Below are 21,051 nucleotides of genomic sequence, written 5' to 3' on the forward strand. Positions count from 1 at the left end.
GAACTGTGGGCGGGGCCGAGGGGCTAAGGCCTGTAATCCTAGCACTTTAGGAGGCCGAGGTGGGTGGATCACCTGAGGTCAGCACTTCAAGCCACGGCTACCAAGAGGCGGCAGCCCTGTAGGCAAAGCCACAAGGCACCTGTCAAGAGCAGAGGTCATGGCGACCGTTTTGGGGGATGGGACGCTAGAGGGAGTCTGCTCGTCGACCTTCTGGAAGGCCAAACCGTGATCCCATCAGCTCTCCTTCCTAGTAAGGGAAGCATTGTGAGAAAGTTGGCCAAAGCTTGAGCGGAAAAACATTCCTCAGCACAACGTTCTTCTCCACTCCACGGCACCAACGTTCCCGTGCCTGCCTTTCCTCAAATAAGGGCAGTCGGGCAAGAGTTTCCATGGGAAATCATGAGCGTCCACTTGACAGTTCTCATTTGGCGCCTGCTGACTTATTTCTGTTTCCCAGTCTTAGAAAATCTGAAACGGGCACCACCCAGGTTTCTTCCCTTCATAAGGAAAAAGAGAGGTCACGGAGGTAGCTACATTCCCAGGACCCTGGGGGGATTCAGGAATGGACTAGAGGGCGCGGCAAAGACATCGCTTCCAAAAGCGTCTGGAACTCCATGGGGCCGACGTTGAGGAGTAAAATCTACCTTTTCTCCTTTTCTCTTTTAATCCCACTTTCCTCCGAATGCTGGGAATTCCCCCCCAACCCCCCTTCCCGCACAACGTCCGTTCTAGGTCACGAGTTGCTATCCTGTGTTGGTTCTTCTTTCTCGGATTTCTGTCGCGCTGAGTTGTTACTGTCTATTTTCCTCCCAAGAAGTTTCAGTCTGTGTTTTATGGAATCCACAGATGCGGAACCTGCGAACATGGAGGGCCAACGATGGAACCCAAGAAGGATGTGTTGAGGCTCATCCCCCCTCGAGGGCACAGCAGTCCACCTGGCGTGGACCCTCCCGATTGGCTGCATGGTACTGACGGAATGAATTCCTACGGGGGCTGGGCAGCCCAGCAGCCAAGGGGGTCAGGGCCTGAGCCGTGGGCGGGCCTAGGGCTGCCTATATAAGGCCGAGCCCTGGCAGCTGCGCTTCATTCCCCGTTGGACAGCTCACCGCAGAGGTCGCTCCAGGCTGTGGCTCCACATCCCGAGGACCAGAAGCGGATCTGCTCAGCTGTCTGCAAGGACCGGACCGGCGTTCTAGACCCGGTGGCCCCCTCGCGCCCCGCTATCCCCCCTTTCCCCGCCCCGCTCCCCACGCCGCACGGAGGGTTCGGCCGCTCCGAGTTCGCTGACTCCACACCCCGAGGCCTGTGGTGTGCGAGGACCAGCGCCACAGAACCAGTGGCCCGCTGCTCCGAGGGCCGAGCTCGCTCCAGGCTGTGACTCAACATCCCGAGGCCTGCCTGGCGACCGGGCAGCCAGGGAGGACCGGCGCCCCGAGACTTCACCTCCCGCTGCCCAAGGACATCTCTGCGACCGGCCGACCAGGGACAGCGACGCCTGCCCAGATCTGGTGAGATGGCGGCAGGCTCGACTACGCTGCACGCAGTGGAGAAGCTGCAGGTGCGTCTGGCAACTAAGACGGACCCGAAGAAGCTAGGGAAATATCTGCAGAAACTCTCCGCCTTGCCCGTGACGGCAGACATCCTGGCGGAGACTCGAATCCGAAAGACCGTGAAGGGCCTGCGGAAGCACCAGCACGTGGGCCCCATTGCCAGAGACTTAGCGGCCCGGTGGAAGAAGCTGCTTCTCGTGGACCCAAACACCAGGCCCGGGCCCGACCCACGGGACCGGGAGGAGAGCTCTTCCCGAGAGCGCCTCGGGGAGGCTCTTCGGGACCAAGAAAAGGCCTGGGGCTTCCCGGAAAACGGGACGGCCCCCAGGAGTCGATCTCACAGCCCTGAGCACAGACGGACAGCACGCACAGCACCTACGGGGCTCCGGAGACCTGAGCGAAGCTCCCCCAGCCGCCAGGACGGAGCCCAGAGAAAGCGCCCCAGAAATGCCTCGGCTGATTCCGGCCCCAATCGGGCCCCTCAGTCAGGGCGCGCCGGACCTCTCCCGATGAGCGAGGGCCTGGAGCCCGGGCAGCAAACCCGAAGAGGCCACGCTGACACCGCCCAGGGCCTGCCCCTGCTCGCTGGAGGCTGCCAGGGCCAACCCCAGGACGAAGCGGTTGGGGGCCGCAGAAAGAAGCGCAAATCCTCCCGCCGGGAAGAACGCCCTGTGGGTGCCCAGGGCCGCGGGCAGTCTCCCGCTTCCCTCATGGAGACATCCTCCGGGGCCTGCACCAGAGGGGAATCCCCAAGGCCGTCCTCCCGGGAAAGCCCCAGGGACACAGCGCCCTCTGCTAGCGCCGGGACACGGAAGGAAGGAGGGCGCGCCGGCGGCAGTGGCCAGCGTCTCCCCGCCTGGGCGGTGGCTCCAGACGGCCACCCGGAGAGGCCTAGGCACAGACGCTCGCACAAGAAGAGGCCAGGTCTAGACGGCCCGGACCCACGAAAGGGGACACACGGCCTCTCCCCCGGGGTCAAACAGCAGCTTTCCGGCGAACCAGAGACTCGAGAGGGGAAGCCACGCACTGCTCACTTGGACGCAGTAGCCGTGGGCTCCCTCTCTGACGTGGAGGAGGGAGAGGGGGCTGAGGAATTCCAGCAGCCCGCTCTGTCCTTCGAACAATACCTCACCTACGACCAGCCGCAGAAGAAGGCGAAAAAGACCGCGAAGTCTTCCGGCACCGCTCGTGGAGATCAACGACGGAGAGCAAGCCGTTCCAAGGGCACCGGCGAGTCCCGGGCTTCGCCTCCGAAATTGCCTCCTGTCAAGGAAAGCCACTCCCCGAGGCCACAGGCGGCCGGTGCCGATTCCTCCGGGCGGAAAACCGTGCTCAGTCACGGCTTCTCAGAGCTGTGGGACCTCTCAGAGCCCTGGATGCAGGCCAACTACGATCTGCTCTCCGCCTTTGAGTCCCTGACCGCCCAGACACAGACAGAACCGGCACTCTCCGCACCGACGTTCCAGGAGGAAACCGGTTCCCCTGGACGCAGAAAGAACGCCAAGATGCAGGTGTACTCCGGCTCCAGGCCTGCCCGCCAGCCCGGGTGGCTGACCTTGCGCCAGCAGTGCGTCCGGGCGCTTAGAGACAACCCCGGCGTCCTGGGCCGAGCGGGACGCGTCCCCTCTTGGGTTTTTGAACTTGTCCTGGACGGGTGTACGCCTGACCAGCTATATCGCAGAGAGAAAAACAATCACGCACTCATTGGACAGACAGACGGACTCTGGAGGATTCACTGCCTCCGGGACTTCAAGGGAGAAAATCCGCAGGAGCACGAGTCTTGGCGGGAGCTGTACCTGCGTCTTCGGCATGCCCGAGAGCAGCGGCTGCGTGTAGTGACGACCAATATCCGGGCTGCACGTGACAACAAGCCCCACGGCCGACGGACGAAGATGATCTGTTTCAACTCGGTGGCCGAGCCGCCTAACGGTGCTCCGAGGAGGCAAGAGAAGTCTGCAGGAGCCGCTGACCCCGAAAATGGCAACATCAACCCAGATCCGCATCCCCCAAAAAGCAGCCGCCCGCCGCCCGCTAGCGAGGGCGGCGGGGCAGGCAGCGGCCTTCCCAGGCGCCCTGAGAAGCGGGCCTACGCCTGCCTGAGCTGGAGCAACGCGCGGGCGACGCCCGAGGCCAAAATCCGGAAACAGGCTGCCAAGAAAGTGGCCCCGCTGATGGCCAAGGCCATTCGAGACTACAAGAGAGCAATCTTACGACGATAAACTCAAGACTCCTCTTACAGATGGAATCGAAGGGGAGGAGGACCAATGCCAAGTCCATGCGGGTTAAGGAACGCAGCTCCCAACGGACACCAGAACCTTTGGCTTGGTGCAAAGCTGCGCTTCTGAATTCTGCAGGTGTCCACGGCTGGCCCTGGGATTTGGCCTCCCATACCCAGCCACTGCCTCCCTGCTGGGAGGACACCTCGGAATCCAGAAGATGTGAACGCTTTCAGATCGATTCCGCTTTGGTGGTTAACTGATCGCTTCCTAAATCATGCCCTAGTTAAAATCATCAACGAGGTAGAGTTCCCTATAGTTTGGTTTTTAAATCATCAGCTAGATAATTCCTTTTTAGACACAAACTCACCAGGCATTAGTTAACACTGACAAATCCCACTACACAAATGGTTTTTTGTTGTTGCTGTTGTTTTGTTTTTTAGCAAAACCTGGCCATGAAACTATAACTGTGAGCCATCCTCCTATGGGAGGCTGAGAAGGGTGGGTGGCTTGAGCCCAGGAGGTGGAGACAAGCCTGGGCGAAACCCCACCTATAGAAGAGGTATCTAAATTAACCAGGTGTGCTGGCACGGCCCCTGGGGCCCCAGCTTCTTGGAGGGCTGAGGTGGCAGGATGGCCTGAGCCCGGGAGGCAGAGGTTCCAGTGACCCTTGATCATTCTACTGCACTCCAGCCTGGGCGACAGAAACAGAGCATGTCTCGGAGGAAACCGCTGTTTCTTTGAAAAATGGAACTGTGGACTGGGCGCAAGGGCTCACGCCTGTAACCCTAGCACTTTGGGAGGCCGGGGTGGGTGGATCACCTGAGGGCAGGAGTTCAAGACCAGCCTAGCCATCACGGTGAAACCCCATCTTTAAAAAATGTCAACAAGAAGAAGAAGAAGAAGAAGAAAACGAACTGTGGGATTTCATCAAACAGTGGCAATAACCGCTACCTTTGTTAAGTCAGACTACTTTCACTAAGCACCAAAGAGAATCGTTCCCAATCTTTTCACCCAGAACCCCTATGGAAGAATGGCAGAAACTTCATCACTGTAGCTAATTGGCCTCTGAATCAAGAAATCTAAAGCCACCAATCAGAGTTTCTAATTACCATGAGATGACCAGGGTAACATCCTTCAGTTCGGATCACATGAGCTTCTGCCGGCTTTGTTGAGCCTTTAGTTTTCAACTGAGGGCATGAGTTGGCATCATACGGACGGGTAATCGCAGGTCCGTGTGCCAGATACCTCCCCACCCTCCCCGACACACACCCTTGAGTAAATCTGATTTCCTTGATGAGATTTCCTGATGCCTACAGTTAGTGAGAAGCCAAGAGACAGACAGAAAGGCCTATCCCACAAAGCAGAACCAAGCAAGGACAGTAAAAGAGATCAAACTCCTGTGCCCCGGGGTGGGGGGGGGGGGCGGGCAGTAGAGCAGGTGCTGGGAAGCTTCTGGAATCAGGCATCAGAGCAAATGCCAGTGCAAGAGGGAAGGGGCCTTCAAGGCTGAAGAACACGAAGGAAGCCAGGACAGGCAGCCACAGGGGTGCTGCTCCGGGGGGATGACGTCTTTTTTCTGGGGAAAGAAAGACGTGATGCAAGCAGGGACTGTATACAATTCAGGGGAGACTCCCTGAACCACCCCTCCTACCCCGCCCGCCCAGCAAGGGACACACAAGGCCAGTCTCTATTTCTTCACGGCAATACAAGAGCGGGTCTGTGGTGTCCTGCAAAACTTATGAGAGAGCCAAATCTCCTCCTCGTGGCACAAGAGCCACACGTTCTTCCTGGTGGTGGAGTAGCCACTGATCACCCTGCAGCTTCTCCCCGCTCCCACCGAGACATTCCAGTCCCCCGGACTCAAATCCGCTGGCAACAGCCTTCCTTTGTGGAAAATGTTTCCCCTCCCAAAACAGAAAGCAAACAGGATACAAGCAAACACAGCTCAAAACATGAAGAGCTAGCTCAAGCCCCTCACAGCTCACCGATGCGCCCACTGTCACTCTGCTGACAATGGCGTCTGCCCCCACTGAACTCATTCATGACTGCAGAACCTGACTGACAAGCTTTAGCGGGTCACGGCTCCCACCGAGACACGCCCTCTCGAAGAAAGGACTAGATAACAAACCCCACACAAAATATAAACCTAACCCAAATAGAATTCAGCACCCACCTGTGGATCCTACTGTCACATTACCACACTGACAAAAAACAGTTCAATCCTCTGCTGACCTGTCTACAGAATAATCCTCATTCGGAGCGCTCCGCAAGCATTGCCAGCGTTGCCCTGGGATCCCCTTGCTGAGGTAGCTGGATGTCGGGAAACTGAGCAAATTTACCTGGTTTTCCTACATATCACGGAGGGTTCATTCTCAGAAAAGGCTTACCACCGGAATCCTCGTCCCCTGATTCTCGGGCTGTTAGGATTTTCTTGCTTCAGAAATACACGCACACGCACAGACACACACACAGACGCACATACACAGAGATGCACACACACACACACACACACACACACACACACACACACACACAGACGCATACGCACACACAGAGAAAGAGACCAAAAGTCACAGGAGCATTAGAAAATGAGGCGAAATCACCATCCAGAGGAGAAACAATAGCCAGCACCGTAGACACTTCCAGTGGTACTGCTGTCCTTATTCTGACCGAAAGATGAGAGTGGAACTCGGCTGCAGGGACCGTTGTTGCAGCAACGGTCAGACGAAGATGATCTTTTTCAACTCGGTGGCCGAGCCGCCTTATGATGCTCCGAGGAGGCAAGAGAAGTCTGCAGGAGCCGCTGACCCCGAAAATGGCAACATCAACCCAGATCCGCATCCCACAAAAAGCAGCCACCCTCCCTCTAGCCGGGGCGGCGGGGGCGGCGGGGGCGGCGGGGGCGGCGGGGGCGGCAGTGGCCTTCCCAGGCTCCCTGAGAAGGGGGCCTATGCCTGCCTGAGCTGCAGCAATGCGCAGACGACGCCTGAGGCCAAAATCCGGAAACAGGCTGCAAAGAAAGTGGCCCCGCTGATGGCCAAGGCCATTCGAGACTGCAAGAGAGCATTCTTCCGACGATAAACTCAAGACTCCTCTTACAGATGGAATCGAAGGGGAGGAGGACCAATGCCAAGTCAATGCGGGTTAAGGAACGGAACTTCCAACAGACACCACAAACTTCGGCTGGGTGCAAAGTTACGCTTCTGAATTCTGCAGGTGTCCACTGCTGGCCCTGGATTTGGCCTCCCATACCTAGCCACTGCCTCCCTGCTGGGAGGACACCTCCGAATTCAGAGGATGTGAACACTTTTCAGATCCATTCCACTTTGGTGGTTAACTGATCACTTTTTAAATCATGTAAGAGTTAAAATCAACAACGAGGTACAAGATGTAGAATTCCCTGTTTTCTGGTTTGTAAATCATGAACTAGATAATTCCTTTTTAGACACAAACTCACAAGGCATTAGTTAACACTGACAAATCTCACTATATAAATGGTTTTTTGTTGTTGTTGTTGTTGTTTTATTTTGTTTTGTTTTGTTTTTTTGAGGCGGAGTTTCGCTCCTGTTACCCAGGCTGGAGTGCAATGGCACGATCTCGGCTCACCGCAACCTCCGCCTCCTGGGTTCAGGCAATTCTCCTGCCTCAGCCTCCTGAGTAGCTCGGGTTACAGGCACGTGCCACTATGCCCAGCTACTTTTTTTTTTTTTTTTTTTTTTTTTTTTTTGTATTTTTAGTAGAGACGGGGTTTCACCATGTTAACCAGGATGGTCTCGATCTCTTGACCTCGTGATCCACCCGCCTCGGCCTCCCAAAGTGCTGGGATTACAGGCTTGAGCCACCGCGCCCGGCCCCGTTGTTTTGTTTTTAAGCAAAACCTGGGCATGGAACTATAACTGTGAGCCATCCTCCTACGGGAGGCTGAGAAGGGTGGATGGCTTGAGCCCAGGAGGTGGAGACAAGCCTGTGCGAAACCCCATCTAAAGTAAAGGAATCTAAATTAGCCAGGTGTACTTGCACGGGCCCCTGGGGCCCCAGCTTCCTGGAGGGCTGAGGTGGCAGGATGGCCCGAGCCTGGGAGGCAGAGGTTGCAGTGCCCCTTGATCATTCCACTGCACTCCAGCCTGGGCGACAGAAACAGAGCATGTCTCAGAGGAAACTGCTGTTTCTTTGAAAAATGGAACTGTGGGCGGGGCCGAGGGGCTAAGGCCTGTAATCCTAGCACTTTAGGAGGCCGAGGTGGGTGGATCACCTGAGGTCAGCACTTCAAGCCACGGCTACCAAGAGGCGGCAGCCCTGTAGGCAAAGCCACAAGGCACCTGTCAAGAGCAGAGGTCATGGCGACCGTTTTGGGGGATGGGACGCTAGAGGGAGTCTGCTCGTCGACCTTCTGGAAGGCCAAACCGTGATCCCATCAGCTCTCCTTCCTAGTAAGGGAAGCATTGTGAGAAAGTTGGCCAAAGCTTGAGCGGAAAAACATTCCTCAGCACAACGTTCTTCTCCACTCCACGGCACCAACGTTCCCGTGCCTGCCTTTCCTCAAATAAGGGCAGTCGGGCAAGAGTTTCCATGGGAAATCATGAGCGTCCTCTTGACAGTTCTCATTTGGCGCCTGCTGACTTATTTCTGTTTCCCAGTCTTAGAAAATCTGAAACGGGCACCACCCAGGTTTCTTCCCTTCATAAGGAAAAAGAGAGGTCACGGAGGTAGCTACATTCCCAGGACCCTGGGGGGATTCAGGAATGGACTAGAGGGCGCGGCAAAGACATCGCTTCCAAAAGCGTCTGGAACTCCATGGGGCCGACGTTGAGGAGTAAAATCTACCTTTTCTCCTTTTCTCTTTTAATCCCACTTTCCTCCGAATGCTGGGAATTCCCCCCCAACCCCCCTTCCCGCACAACGTCCGTTCTAGGTCACGAGTTGCTATCCTGTGTTGGTTCTTCTTTCTCGGATTTCTGTCGCGCTGAGTTGTTACTGTCTATTTTCCTCCCAAGAAGTTTCAGTCTGTGTTTTATGGAATCCACAGATGCGGAACCTGCGAACATGGAGGGCCAACGATGGAACCCAAGAAGGATGTGTTGAGGCTCATCCCCCCTCGAGGGCACAGCAGTCCACCTGGCGTGGACCCTCCCGATTGGCTGCATGGTACTGACGGAATGAATTCCTACGGGGGCTGGGCAGCCCAGCAGCCAAGGGGGTCAGGGCCTGAGCCGTGGGCGGGCCTAGGGCTGCCTATATAAGGCCGAGCCCTGGCAGCTGCGCTTCATTCCCCGTTGGACAGCTCACCGCAGAGGTCGCTCCAGGCTGTGGCTCCACATCCCGAGGACCAGAAGCGGATCTGCTCAGCTGTCTGCAAGGACCGGACCGGCGTTCTAGACCCGGTGGCCCCCTCGCGCCCCGCTATCCCCCCTTTCCCCGCCCCGCTCCCCACGCCGCACGGAGGGTTCGGCCGCTCCGAGTTCGCTGACTCCACACCCCGAGGCCTGTGGTGTGCGAGGACCAGCGCCACAGAACCAGTGGCCCGCTGCTCCGAGGGCCGAGCTCGCTCCAGGCTGTGACTCAACATCCCGAGGCCTGCCTGGCGACCGGGCAGCCAGGGAGGACCGGCGCCCCGAGACTTCACCTCCCGCTGCCCAAGGACATCTCTGCGACCGGCCGACCAGGGACAGCGACGCCTGCCCAGATCTGGTGAGATGGCGGCAGGCTCGACTACGCTGCACGCAGTGGAGAAGCTGCAGGTGCGTCTGGCAACTAAGACGGACCCGAAGAAGCTAGGGAAATATCTGCAGAAACTCTCCGCCTTGCCCGTGACGGCAGACATCCTGGCGGAGACTCGAATCCGAAAGACCGTGAAGGGCCTGCGGAAGCACCAGCACGTGGGCCCCATTGCCAGAGACTTAGCGGCCCGGTGGAAGAAGCTGCTTCTCGTGGACCCAAACACCAGGCCCGGGCCCGACCCACGGGACCGGGAGGAGAGCTCTTCCCGAGAGCGCCTCGGGGAGGCTCTTCGGGACCAAGAAAAGGCCTGGGGCTTCCCGGAAAACGGGACGGCCCCCAGGAGTCGATCTCACAGCCCTGAGCACAGACGGACAGCACGCACAGCACCTACGGGGCTCCGGAGACCTGAGCGAAGCTCCCCCAGCCGCCAGGACGGAGCCCAGAGAAAGCGCCCCAGAAATGCCTCGGCTGATTCCGGCCCCAATCGGGCCCCTCAGTCAGGGCGCGCCGGACCTCTCCCGATGAGCGAGGGCCTGGAGCCCGGGCAGCAAACCCGAAGAGGCCACGCTGACACCGCCCAGGGCCTGCCCCTGCTCGCTGGAGGCTGCCAGGGCCAACCCCAGGACGAAGCGGTTGGGGGCCGCAGAAAGAAGCGCAAATCCTCCCGCCGGGAAGAACGCCCTGTGGGTGCCCAGGGCCGCGGGCAGTCTCCCGCTTCCCTCATGGAGACATCCTCCGGGGCCTGCACCAGAGGGGAATCCCCAAGGCCGTCCTCCCGGGAAAGCCCCAGGGACACAGCGCCCTCTGCTAGCGCCGGGACACGGAAGGAAGGAGGGCGCGCCGGCGGCAGTGGCCAGCGTCTCCCCGCCTGGGCGGTGGCTCCAGACGGCCACCCGGAGAGGCCTAGGCACAGACGCTCGCACAAGAAGAGGCCAGGTCTAGACGGCCCGGACCCACGAAAGGGGACACACGGCCTCTCCCCCGGGGTCAAACAGCAGCTTTCCGGCGAACCAGAGACTCGAGAGGGGAAGCCACGCACTGCTCACTTGGACGCAGTAGCCGTGGGCTCCCTCTCTGACGTGGAGGAGGGAGAGGGGGCTGAGGAATTCCAGCAGCCCGCTCTGTCCTTCGAACAATACCTCACCTACGACCAGCCGCAGAAGAAGGCGAAAAAGACCGCGAAGTCTTCCGGCACCGCTCGTGGAGATCAACGACGGAGAGCAAGCCGTTCCAAGGGCACCGGCGAGTCCCGGGCTTCGCCTCCGAAATTGCCTCCTGTCAAGGAAAGCCACTCCCCGAGGCCACAGGCGGCCGGTGCCGATTCCTCCGGGCGGAAAACCGTGCTCAGCCACGGCTTCTCAGAGCTGTGGGACCTCTCAGAGCCCTGGATGCAGGCCAACTACGATCTGCTCTCCGCCTTTGAGTCCCTGACCGCCCAGACACAGACAGAACCGGCACTCTCCGCACCGACGTTCCAGGAGGAAACCGGTTCCCCTGGACGCAGAAAGAACGCCAAGATGCAGGTGTACTCCGGCTCCAGGCCTGCCCGCCAGCCCGGGTGGCTGACCTTGCGCCAGCAGTGCGTCCGGGCGCTTAGAGACAACCCCGGCGTCCTGGGCCGAGCGGGACGCGTCCCCTCTTGGGTTTTTGAACTTGTCCTGGAGGGGTGTACGCCTGACCAGCTATATCGCAGAGAGAAAAACAATCACGCACTCATTGGACAGACAGACGGACTCTGGAGGATTCACTGCCTCCGGGACTTCAAGGGAGAAAATCCGCAGGAGCACGAGTCTTGGCGGGAGCTGTACCTGCGTCTTCGGCATGCCCGAGAGCAGCGGCTGCGTGTAGTGACGACCAACATCCGGGCTGCACGTGACAACAAGCCCCACGGCCGACGGACGAAGATGATCTGTTTCAACTCGGTGGCCGAGCCGCCTAACGGTGCTCCGAGGAGGCAAGAGAAGTCTGCAGGAGCCGCTGACCCCGAAAATGGCAACATCAACCCAGATCCGCATCCCCCAAAAAGCAGCCGCCCGCCGCCCGCTAGCGAGGGCGGCGGGGCAGGCAGCGGCCTTCCCAGGCGCCCTGAGAAGCGGGCCTACGCCTGCCTGAGCTGGAGCAACGCGCGGGCGACGCCCGAGGCCAAAATCCGGAAACAGGCTGCCAAGAAAGTGGCCCCGCTGATGGCCAAGGCCATTCGAGACTACAAGAGAGCAATCTTACGACGATAAACTCAAGACTCCTCTTACAGATGGAATCGAAGGGGAGGAGGACCAATGCCAAGTCCATGCGGGTTAAGGAACGCAGCTCCCAACGGACACCAGAACCTTTGGCTTGGTGCAAAGCTGCGCTTCTGAATTCTGCAGGTGTCCACGGCTGGCCCTGGGATTTGGCCTCCCATACCCAGCCACTGCCTCCCTGCTGGGAGGACACCTCGGAATCCAGAAGATGTGAACGCTTTCAGATCGATTCCGCTTTGGTGGTTAACTGATCGCTTCCTAAATCATGCCCTAGTTAAAATCATCAACGAGGTAGAGTTCCCTATAGTTTGGTTTTTAAATCATCAGCTAGATAATTCCTTTTTAGACACAAACTCACCAGGCATTAGTTAACACTGACAAATCCCACTACACAAATGGTTTTTTGTTGTTGCTGTTGTTTTGTTTTTTAGCAAAACCTGGCCATGAAACTATAATTGTGAGCCATCCTCCTATGGGAGGCTGAGAAGGGTGGGTGGCTTGAGCCCAGGAGGTGGAGACAAGCCTGGGCGAAACCCCACCTATAGAAGAGGTATCTAAATTAACCAGGTGTGCTGGCACGGCCCCTGGGGCCCCAGCTTCTTGGAGGGCTGAGGTGGCAGGATGGCCTGAGCCCAGGAGGCAGAGGTTCCAGTGACCCTTGATCATTCTACTGCACTCCAGCCTGGGCGACAGAAACAGAGCATGTCTCGGAGGAAACCGCTGTTTCTTTGAAAAATGGAACTGTGGACTGGGCGCAAGGGCTCACGCCTGTAACCCTAGCACTTTGGGAGGCCGGGGTGGGTGGATCACCTGAGGGCAGGAGTTCAAGACCAGCCTAGCCATCACGGTGAAACCCCATCTTTAAAAAATGTCAACAACAACAAGAAGAAGAAGAAGAAAACGAACTGTGGGATTTCATCAAACAGTGGCAATAACCGCTACCTTTGTTAAGTCAGACTACTTTCACTAAGCACCAAAGAGAATCGTTCCCAATCTTTTCACCCAGAACCCCTATGGAAGAATGGCAGAAACTTCATCACTGTAGCTAATTGGCCTCTGAATCAAGAAATCTAAAGCCACCAATCAGAGTTTCTAATTACCATGAGATGACCAGGGTAACATCCTTCAGTTCGGATCACATGAGCTTCTGCCGGCTTTGTTGAGCCTTTAGTTTTCAACTGAGGGCATGAGTTGGCATCATACGGACGGGTAATCGCAGGTCCGTGTGCCAGATACCTCCCCACCCTCCCCGACACACACCCTTGAGTAAATCTGATTTCCTTGATGAGATTTCCTGATGCCTACAGTTAGTGAGAAGCCAAGAGACAGACAGAAAGGCCTATCCCACAAAGCAGAACCAAGCAAGGACAGTAAAAGAGATCAAACTCCTGTGCCCCGGGGTGGGGGGGGGGGCGGGCAGTAGAGCAGGTGCTGGGAAGCTTCTGGAATCAGGCATCAGAGCAAATGCCAGTGCAAGAGGGAAGGGGCCTTCAAGGCTGAAGAACACGAAGGAAGCCAGGACAGGCAGCCACAGGGGTGCTGCTCCGGGGGGATGACGTCTTTTTTCTGGGGAAAGAAAGACGTGATGCAAGCAGGGACTGTATACAATTCAGGGGAGACTCCCTGAACCACCCCTCCTACCCCGCCCGCCCAGCAAGGGACACACAAGGCCAGTCTCTATTTCTTCACGGCAATACAAGAGCGGGTCTGTGGTGTCCTGCAAAACTTATGAGAGAGCCAAATCTCCTCCTCGTGGCACAAGAGCCACACGTTCTTCCTGGAGGTGGAGTAGCCACTGATCACCCTGCAGCTTCTCCCCGCTCCCACCGAGACATTCCAGTCCCCCGGACTCAAATCCGCTGGCAACAGCCTTCCTTTGTGGAAAATGTTTCCCCTCCCAAAACAGAAAGCAAACAGGATACAAGCAAACACAGCTCAAAACATGAAGAGCTAGCTCAAGCCCCTCACAGCTCACCGATGCGCCCACTGTCACTCTGCTGACAATGGCGTCTGCCCCCACTGAACTCATTCATGACTGCAGAACCTGACTGACAAGCTTTAGCGGGTCACGGCTCCCACCGAGACACGCCCTCTCGAAGAAAGGACTAGATAACAAACCCCACACAAAATATAAACCTAACCCAAATAGAATTCAGCACCCACCTGTGGATCCTACTGTCACATTACCACACTGACAAAAAACAGTTCAATCCTCTGCTGACCTGTCTACAGAATAATCCTCATTCGGAGCGCTCCGCAAGCATTGCCAGCGTTGCACTGGGATCCCCTTGCTGAGGTAGCTGGATGTCGGGAAACTGAGCAAATTTACCTGGTTTTCCTACATATCACGGAGGGTTCATTCTCAGAAAAGGCTTACCACCGGAATCCTCGTCCCCTGATTCTCGGGCTGTTAGGATTTTCTTGCTTCAGAAATACACGCACACGCACAGACACACACACAGACGCACATACACAGAGATGCACACACACACACACACACACACAGACGCATACGCACACACAGAGAAAGAGACCAAAAGTCACAGGAGCATTAGAAAATGAGGCGAAATCACCATCCAGAGGAGAAACAATAGCCAGCACCGTAGACACTTCCAGTGGTACTGCTGTCCTTATTCTGACCGAAAGATGAGAGTGGAACTCGGCTGCAGGGACCGTTGTTGCAGCAACGGTCAGACGAAGATGATCTTTTTCAACTCGGTGGCCGAGCCGCCTTATGATGCTCCGAGGAGGCAAGAGAAGTCTGCAGGAGCCGCTGACCCCGAAAATGGCAACATCAACCCAGATCCGCATCCCACAAAAAGCAGCCACCCTCCCTCTAGCCGGGGCGGCGGGGGCGGCGGGGGCGGCGGGGGCGGCAGTGGCCTTCCCAGGCTCCCTGAGAAGGGGGCCTATGCCTGCCTGAGCTGCAGCAATGCGCAGACGACGCCTGAGGCCAAAATCCGGAAACAGGCTGCAAAGAAAGTGGCCCCGCTGATGGCCAAGGCCATTCGAGACTGCAAGAGAGCATTCTTCCGACGATAAACTCAAGACTCCTCTTACAAATGGAATCGAAGGGGAGGAGGACCAATGCCAAGTCAATGCGGGTTAAGGAACGGAACTTCCAACAGACACCACAAACTTCGGCTGGGTGCAAAGTTACGCTTCTGAATTCTGCAGGTGTCCACTGCTGGCCCTGGGATTTGGCCTCCCATACCTAGCCACTGCCTCCCTGCTGGGAGGACACCTCCGAATTCAGAGGATGTGAACACTTTCAGATCCATTCCACTTTGGTGGTTAACTGATCACTTTTTAAATCATGTAAGAGTTAAAATCAACAACGAGGTACAAGATGTAGAATTCCCTGTTTTCTGGTTTGTAAATCATGAACTAGATAATTCCTTTTTAGACACAAACTCACAAGGCATTAGTTAACACTGACAAATCTCACTATATAAATGGTTTGTTGTTGTTGTTGTTGTTGTTTTATTTTGTTTTGTTTTGTTTTTTTGAGGCGGAGTTTCGCTCCTGTTACCCAGGCTGGAGTGCAATGGCACGATCTCGGCTCACCGCAACCTCCGCCTCCTGGGTTCAGGCAATTCTCCTGCCTCAGCCTCCTGAGTAGCTCGGGTTACAGGCACGTGCCACTATGCCCAGCTACTTTTTTTTTTTTTTTGTATTTTTAGTAGAGACGGGGTTTCACCATGTTAACCAGGATGGTCTCGATCTCTTGACCTCGTGATCCACCCGCCTCGGCCTCCCAAAGTGCCGGGATTACAGGCTTGAGCCACCGCGCCCGGCCCCGTTGTTTTGTTTTTAAGCAAAACCTGGGCATGGAACTATAACTGTGAGCCATCCTCCTACGGGAGGCTGAGAAGGGTGGATGGCTTGAGCCCAGGAGGTGGAGACAAGCCTGTGCGAAACCCCATCTAAAGTAAAGGAATCTAAATTAGCCAGGTGTACTTGCACGGGCCCCTGGGGCCCCAGCTTCCTGGAGGGCTGAGGTGGCAGGATGGCCCGAGCCTGGGAGGCAGAGGTTGCAGTGCCCCTTGATCATTCCACTGCACTCCAGCCTGGGCGACAGAAACAGAGCATGTCTCAGAGGAAACTGCTGTTTCTTTGAAAAATGGAACTGTGGGCGGGGCCGAGGGGCTAAGGCCTGTAATCCTAGCACTTTAGGAGGCCGAGGTGGGTGGATCACCTGAGGTCAGCACTTCAAGCCACGGCTACCAAGAGGCGGCAGCCCTGTAGGCAAAGCCACAAGGCACCTGTCAAGAGCAGAGGTCATGGCGACCGTTTTGGGGGATGGGACGCTAGAGGGAGTCTGCTCGTCGACCTTCTGGAAGGCCAAACCGTGATCCCATCAGCTCTCCTTCCTAGTAAGGGAAGCATTGTGAGAAAGTTGGCCAAAGCTTGAGCGGAAAAACATTCCTCAGCACAACGTTCTTCTCCACTCCACGGCACCAACGTTCCCGTGCCTGCCTTTCCTCAAATAAGGGCAGTCGGGCAAGAGTTTCCATGGGAAATCATGAGCGTCCACTTGACAGTTCTCATTTGGCGCCTGCTGACTTATTTCTGTTTCCCAGTCTTAGAAAATCTGAAACGGGCACCACCCAGGTTTCTTCCCTTCATAAGGAAAAAGAGAGGTCACGGAGGTAGCTACATTCCCAGGACCCTGGGGGGATTCAGGAATGGACTAGAGGGCGCGGCAAAGACATCGCTTCCAAAAGCGTCTGGAACTCCATGGGGCCGACGTTGAGGAGTAAAATCTACCTTTTCTCCTTTTCTCTTTTAATCCCACTTTCCTCCGAATGCTGGGAATTCCCCCCCAACCCCCCTTCCCGCACAACGTCCGTTCTAGGTCACGAGTTGCTATCCTGTGTTGGTTCTTCTTTCTCGGATTTCTGTCGCGCTGAGTTGTTACTGTCTATTTTCCTCCCAAGAAGTTTCAGTCTGTGTTTTATGGAATCCACAGATGCGGAACCTGCGAACATGGAGGGCCAACGATGGAACCCAAGAAGGATGTGTTGAGGCTCATCCCCCCTCGAGGGCACAGCAGTCCACCTGGCGTGGACCCTCCCGATTGGCTGCATGGTACTGACGGAATGAATTCCTACGGGGGCTGGGCAGCCCAGCAGCCAAGGGGGTCAGGGCCTGAGCCGTGGGCGGGCCTAGGGCTGCCTATATAAGGCCGAGCCCTGGCAGCTGCGCTTCATTCCCCGTTGGACAGCTCACCGCAGAGGTCGCTCCAGGCTGTGGCTCCACATCCCGAGGACCAGAAGCGGATCTGCTCAGCTGTCTGCAAGGACCGGACCGGCGTTCTAGACCCGGTGGCCCCCTCGCGCCCCGCTATCCCCCCTTTCCCCGCCCCGCTCCCCACGCCGCACGGAGGGTTCGGCCGCTCCGAGTTCGCTGACTCCACACCCCGAGGCCTGTGGTGTGCGAGGACCAGCGCCACAGAACCAGTGGCCCGCTGCTCCGAGGGCCGAGCTCGCTCCAGGCTGTGACTCAACATCCCGAGGCCTGCCTGGCGACCGGGCAGCCAGGGAGGACCGGCGCCCCGAGACTTCACCTCCCGCTGCCCAAGGACATCTCTGCGACCGGCCGACCAGGGACAGCGACGCCTGCCCAGATCTGGTGAGATGGCGGCAGGCTCGACTACGCTGCACGCAGTGGAGAAGCTGCAGGTGCGTCTGGCAACTAAGACGGACCCGAAGAAGCTAGGGAAATATCTGCAGAAACTCTCCGCCTTGCCCGTGACGGCAGACATCCTGGCGGAGACTCGAATCCGAAAGACCGTGAAGGGCCTGCGGAAGCACCAGCACGTGGGCCCCATTGCCAGAGACTTAGCGGCCCGGTGGAAGAAGCTGCTTCTCGTGGACCCAAACACCAGGCCCGGGCCCGACCCACGGGACCGGGAGGAGAGCTCTTCCCGAGAGCGCCTCGGGGAGGCTCTTCGGGACCAAGAAAAGGCCTGGGGCTTCCCGGAAAACGGGACGGCCCCCAGGAGTCGATCTCACAGCCCTGAGCACAGACGGACAGCACGCACAGCACCTACGGGGCTCCGGAGACCTGAGCGAAGCTCCCCCAGCCGCCAGGACGGAGCCCAGAGAAAGCGCCCCAGAAATGCCTCGGCTGATTCCGGCCCCAATCGGGCCCCTCAGTCAGGGCGCGCCGGACCTCTCCCGATGAGCGAGGGCCTGGAGCCCGGGCAGCAAACCCGAAGAGGCCACGCTGACACCGCCCAGGGCCTGCCCCTGCTCGCTGGAGGCTGCCAGGGCCAACCCCAGGACGAAGCGGTTGGGGGCCGCAGAAAGAAGCGCAAATCCTCCCGCCGGGAAGAACGCCCTGTGGGTGCCCAGGGCCGCGGGCAGTCTCCCGCTTCCCTCATGGAGACATCCTCCGGGGCCTGCACCAGAGGGGAATCCCCAAGGCCGTCCTCCCGGGAAAGCCCCAGGGACACAGCGCCCTCTGCTAGCGCCGGGACACGGAAGGAAGGAGGGCGCGACGGCGGCAGTGGCCAGCGTCTCCCCGCCTGGGCGGTGGCTCCAGACGGCCACCCGGAGAGGCCTAGGCACAGACGCTCGCACAAGAAGAGGCCAGGTCTAGACGGCCCGGACCCACGAAAGGGGACACACGGCCTCTCCCCCGGGGTCAAACAGCAGCTTTCCGGCGAACCAGAGACTCGAGAGGGGAAGCCACGCACTGCTCACTTGGACGCAGTAGCCGTGGGCTCCCTCTCTGACGTGGAGGAGGGAGAGGGGGCTGAGGAATTCCAGCAGCCCGCTCTGTCCTTCGAACAATACCTCACCTACGACCAGCCGCAGAAGAAGGCGAAAAAGACCGCGAAGTCTTCCGGCACCGCTCGTGGAGATCAACGACGGAGAGCAAGCCGTTCCAAGGGCACCGGCGAGTCCCGGGCTTCGCCTCCGAAATTGCCTCCTGTCAAGGAAAGCCACTCCCCGAGGCCACAGGCGGCCGGTGCCGATTCCTCCGGGCGGAAAACCGTGCTCAGCCACGGCTTCTCAGAGCTGTGGGACCTCTCAGAGCCCTGGATGCAGGCCAACTACGATCTGCTCTCCGCCTTTGAGTCCCTGACCGCCCAGACACAGACAGAACCGGCACTCTCCGCACCGACGTTCCAGGAGGAAACCGGTTCCCCTGGACGCAGAAAGAACGCCAAGATGCAGGTGTACTCCGGCTCCAGGCCTGCCCGCCAGCCCGGGTGGCTGACCTTGCGCCAGCAGTGCGTCCGGGCGCTTAGAGACAACCCCGGCGTCCTGGGCCGAGCGGGACGCGTCCCCTCTTGGGTTTTTGAACTTGTCCTGGAGGGGTGTACGCCTGACCAGCTATATCGCAGAGAGAAAAACAATCACGCACTCATTGGACAGACAGACGGACTCTGGAGGATTCACTGCCTCCGGGACTTCAAGGGAGAAAATCCGCAGGAGCACGAGTCTTGGCGGGAGCTGTACCTGCGTCTTCGGCATGCCCGAGAGCAGCGGCTGCGTGTAGTGACGACCAATATCCGGGCTGCACGTGACAACAAGCCCCACGGCCGACGGACGAAGATGATCTGTTTCAACTCGGTGGCCGAGCCGCCTAACGGTGCTCCGAGGAGGCAAGAGAAGTCTGCAGGAGCCGCTGACCCCGAAAATGGCAACATCAACCCAGATCCGCATCCCCCAAAAAGCAGCCGCCCGCCGCCCGCTAGCGAGGGCGGCGGGGCAGGCAGCGGCCTTCCCAGGCGCCCTGAGAAGCGGGCCTACGCCTGCCTGAGCTGGAGCAACGCGCGGGCGACGCCCGAGGCCAAAATCCGGAAACAGGCTGCCAAGAAAGTGGCCCCGCTGATGGCCAAGGCCATTCGAGACTACAAGAGAGCAATCTTACGACGATAAACTCAAGACTCCTCTTACAGATGGAATCGAAGGGGAGGAGGACCAATGCCAAGTCCATGCGGGTTAAGGAACGCAGCTCCCAACGGACACCAGAACCTTTGGCTTGGTGCAAAGCTGCGCTTCTGAATTCTGCAGGTGTCCACGGCTGGCCCTGGGATTTGGCCTCCCATACCCAGCCACTGCCTCCCTGCTGGGAGGACACCTCGGAATCCAGAAGATGTGAACGCTTTCAGATCGATTCCGCTTTGGTGGTTAACTGATCGCTTCCTAAATCATGCCCTAGTTAAAATCATCAACGAGGTAGAGTTCCCTATAGTTTGGTTTTTAAATCATCAGCTAGATAATTCCTTTTTAGACACAAACTCACCAGGCATTAGTTAACACTGACAAATCCCACTACACAAATGGTTTTTTGTTGTTGCTGTTGTTTTGTTTTTTAGCAAAACCTGGCCATGAAACTATAATTGTGAGCCATCCTCCTATGGGAGGCTGAGAAGGGTGGGTGGCTTGAGCCCAGGAGGTGGAGACAAGCCTGGGCGAAACCCCACCTATAGAAGAGGTATCTAAATTAACCAGGTGTGCTGGCACGGCCCCTGGGGCCCCAGCTTCTTGGAGGGCTGAGGTGGCAGGATGGCCTGAGCCCAGGAGGCAGAGGTTCCAGTGACCCTTGATCATTCTACTGCACTCCAGCCTGGGCGACAGAAACAGAGCATGTCTCGGAGGAAACCGCTGTTTCTTTGAAAAATGGAACTGTGGACTGGGCGCAAGGGCTCACGCCTGTAACCCTAGCACTTTGGGAGGCCGGGGTGGGTGGATCACCTGAGGGCAGGAGTTCAAGACCAGCCTAGCCATCACGGTGAAACCCCATCTTTAAAAAATGTCAACAACAACAAGAAGAAGAAGAAGAAAACGAACTGTGGGATTTCATCAAACAGTGGCAATAACCGCTACCTTTGTTAAGTCAGACTACTTTCACTAAGCACCAAAGAGAATCGTTCCCAATCTTTTCACCCAGAACCCCTATGGAAGAATGGCAGAAACTTCATCACTGTAGCTAATTGGCCTCTGAATCAAGAAATCTAAAGCCACCAATCAGAGTTTCTAATTACCATGAGATGACCAGGGTAACATCCTTCAGTTCGGATCACATGAGCTTCTGCCGGCTTTGTTGAGCCTTTAGTTTTCAACTGAGGGCATGAGTTGGCATCATACGGACGGGTAATCGCAGGTCCGTGTGCCAGATACCTCCCCACCCTCCCCGACACACACCCTTGAGTAAATCTGATTTCCTTGATGAGATTTCCTGATGCCTACAGTTAGTGAGAAGCCAAGAGACAGACAGAAAGGCCTATCCCACAAAGCAGAACCAAGCAAGGACAGTAAAAGAGATCAAACTCCTGTGCCCCGGGGTGGGGGGGGGGGGGCGGGC

General features: G+C 57.5%; 4 protein-coding genes across 11 annotated transcripts in view; 3 read left to right on the forward strand and 1 right to left on the reverse strand.

Moving 5' to 3' along the window:
* Positions 1–21,051, reverse strand: part of KATNAL2 (katanin catalytic subunit A1 like 2) — a 183,822-nt gene that overhangs the window by 107,630 nt on the left and 55,141 nt on the right. The gene's annotated exons all lie outside the window — the stretch shown is intronic.
* LOC141580985 (elongin-A3-like) lies at positions 1,514–3,769 on the forward strand. The gene is made up of 3 exons (XM_074384298.1): positions 1,514–2,221; positions 2,786–3,618; positions 3,658–3,769. Exons 1-3 carry the CDS (start codon positions 1,514–1,516, stop codon positions 3,767–3,769), a joined length of 1,653 nt encoding a protein of 550 aa, XP_074240399.1.
* Positions 9,463–11,718, forward strand: LOC141580986 (elongin-A3-like). The gene is made up of 3 exons (XM_074384299.1): positions 9,463–10,170; positions 10,735–11,567; positions 11,607–11,718. The coding sequence occupies exons 1-3, from the start codon at positions 9,463–9,465 to the stop codon at positions 11,716–11,718; spliced, it is 1,653 nt and encodes a 550-aa protein (XP_074240400.1).
* On the forward strand, positions 17,367–19,622 carry LOC141580987 (elongin-A3-like). Its single transcript, XM_074384300.1, has 3 exons — positions 17,367–18,074; positions 18,639–19,471; positions 19,511–19,622. The coding sequence occupies exons 1-3, from the start codon at positions 17,367–17,369 to the stop codon at positions 19,620–19,622; spliced, it is 1,653 nt and encodes a 550-aa protein (XP_074240401.1).

This window comes from Saimiri boliviensis, chromosome 13 (assembly GCF_048565385.1).
Source record: "Saimiri boliviensis isolate mSaiBol1 chromosome 13, mSaiBol1.pri, whole genome shotgun sequence".
Classification (NCBI taxonomy): Eukaryota; Metazoa; Chordata; class Mammalia; order Primates; family Cebidae; genus Saimiri; species Saimiri boliviensis.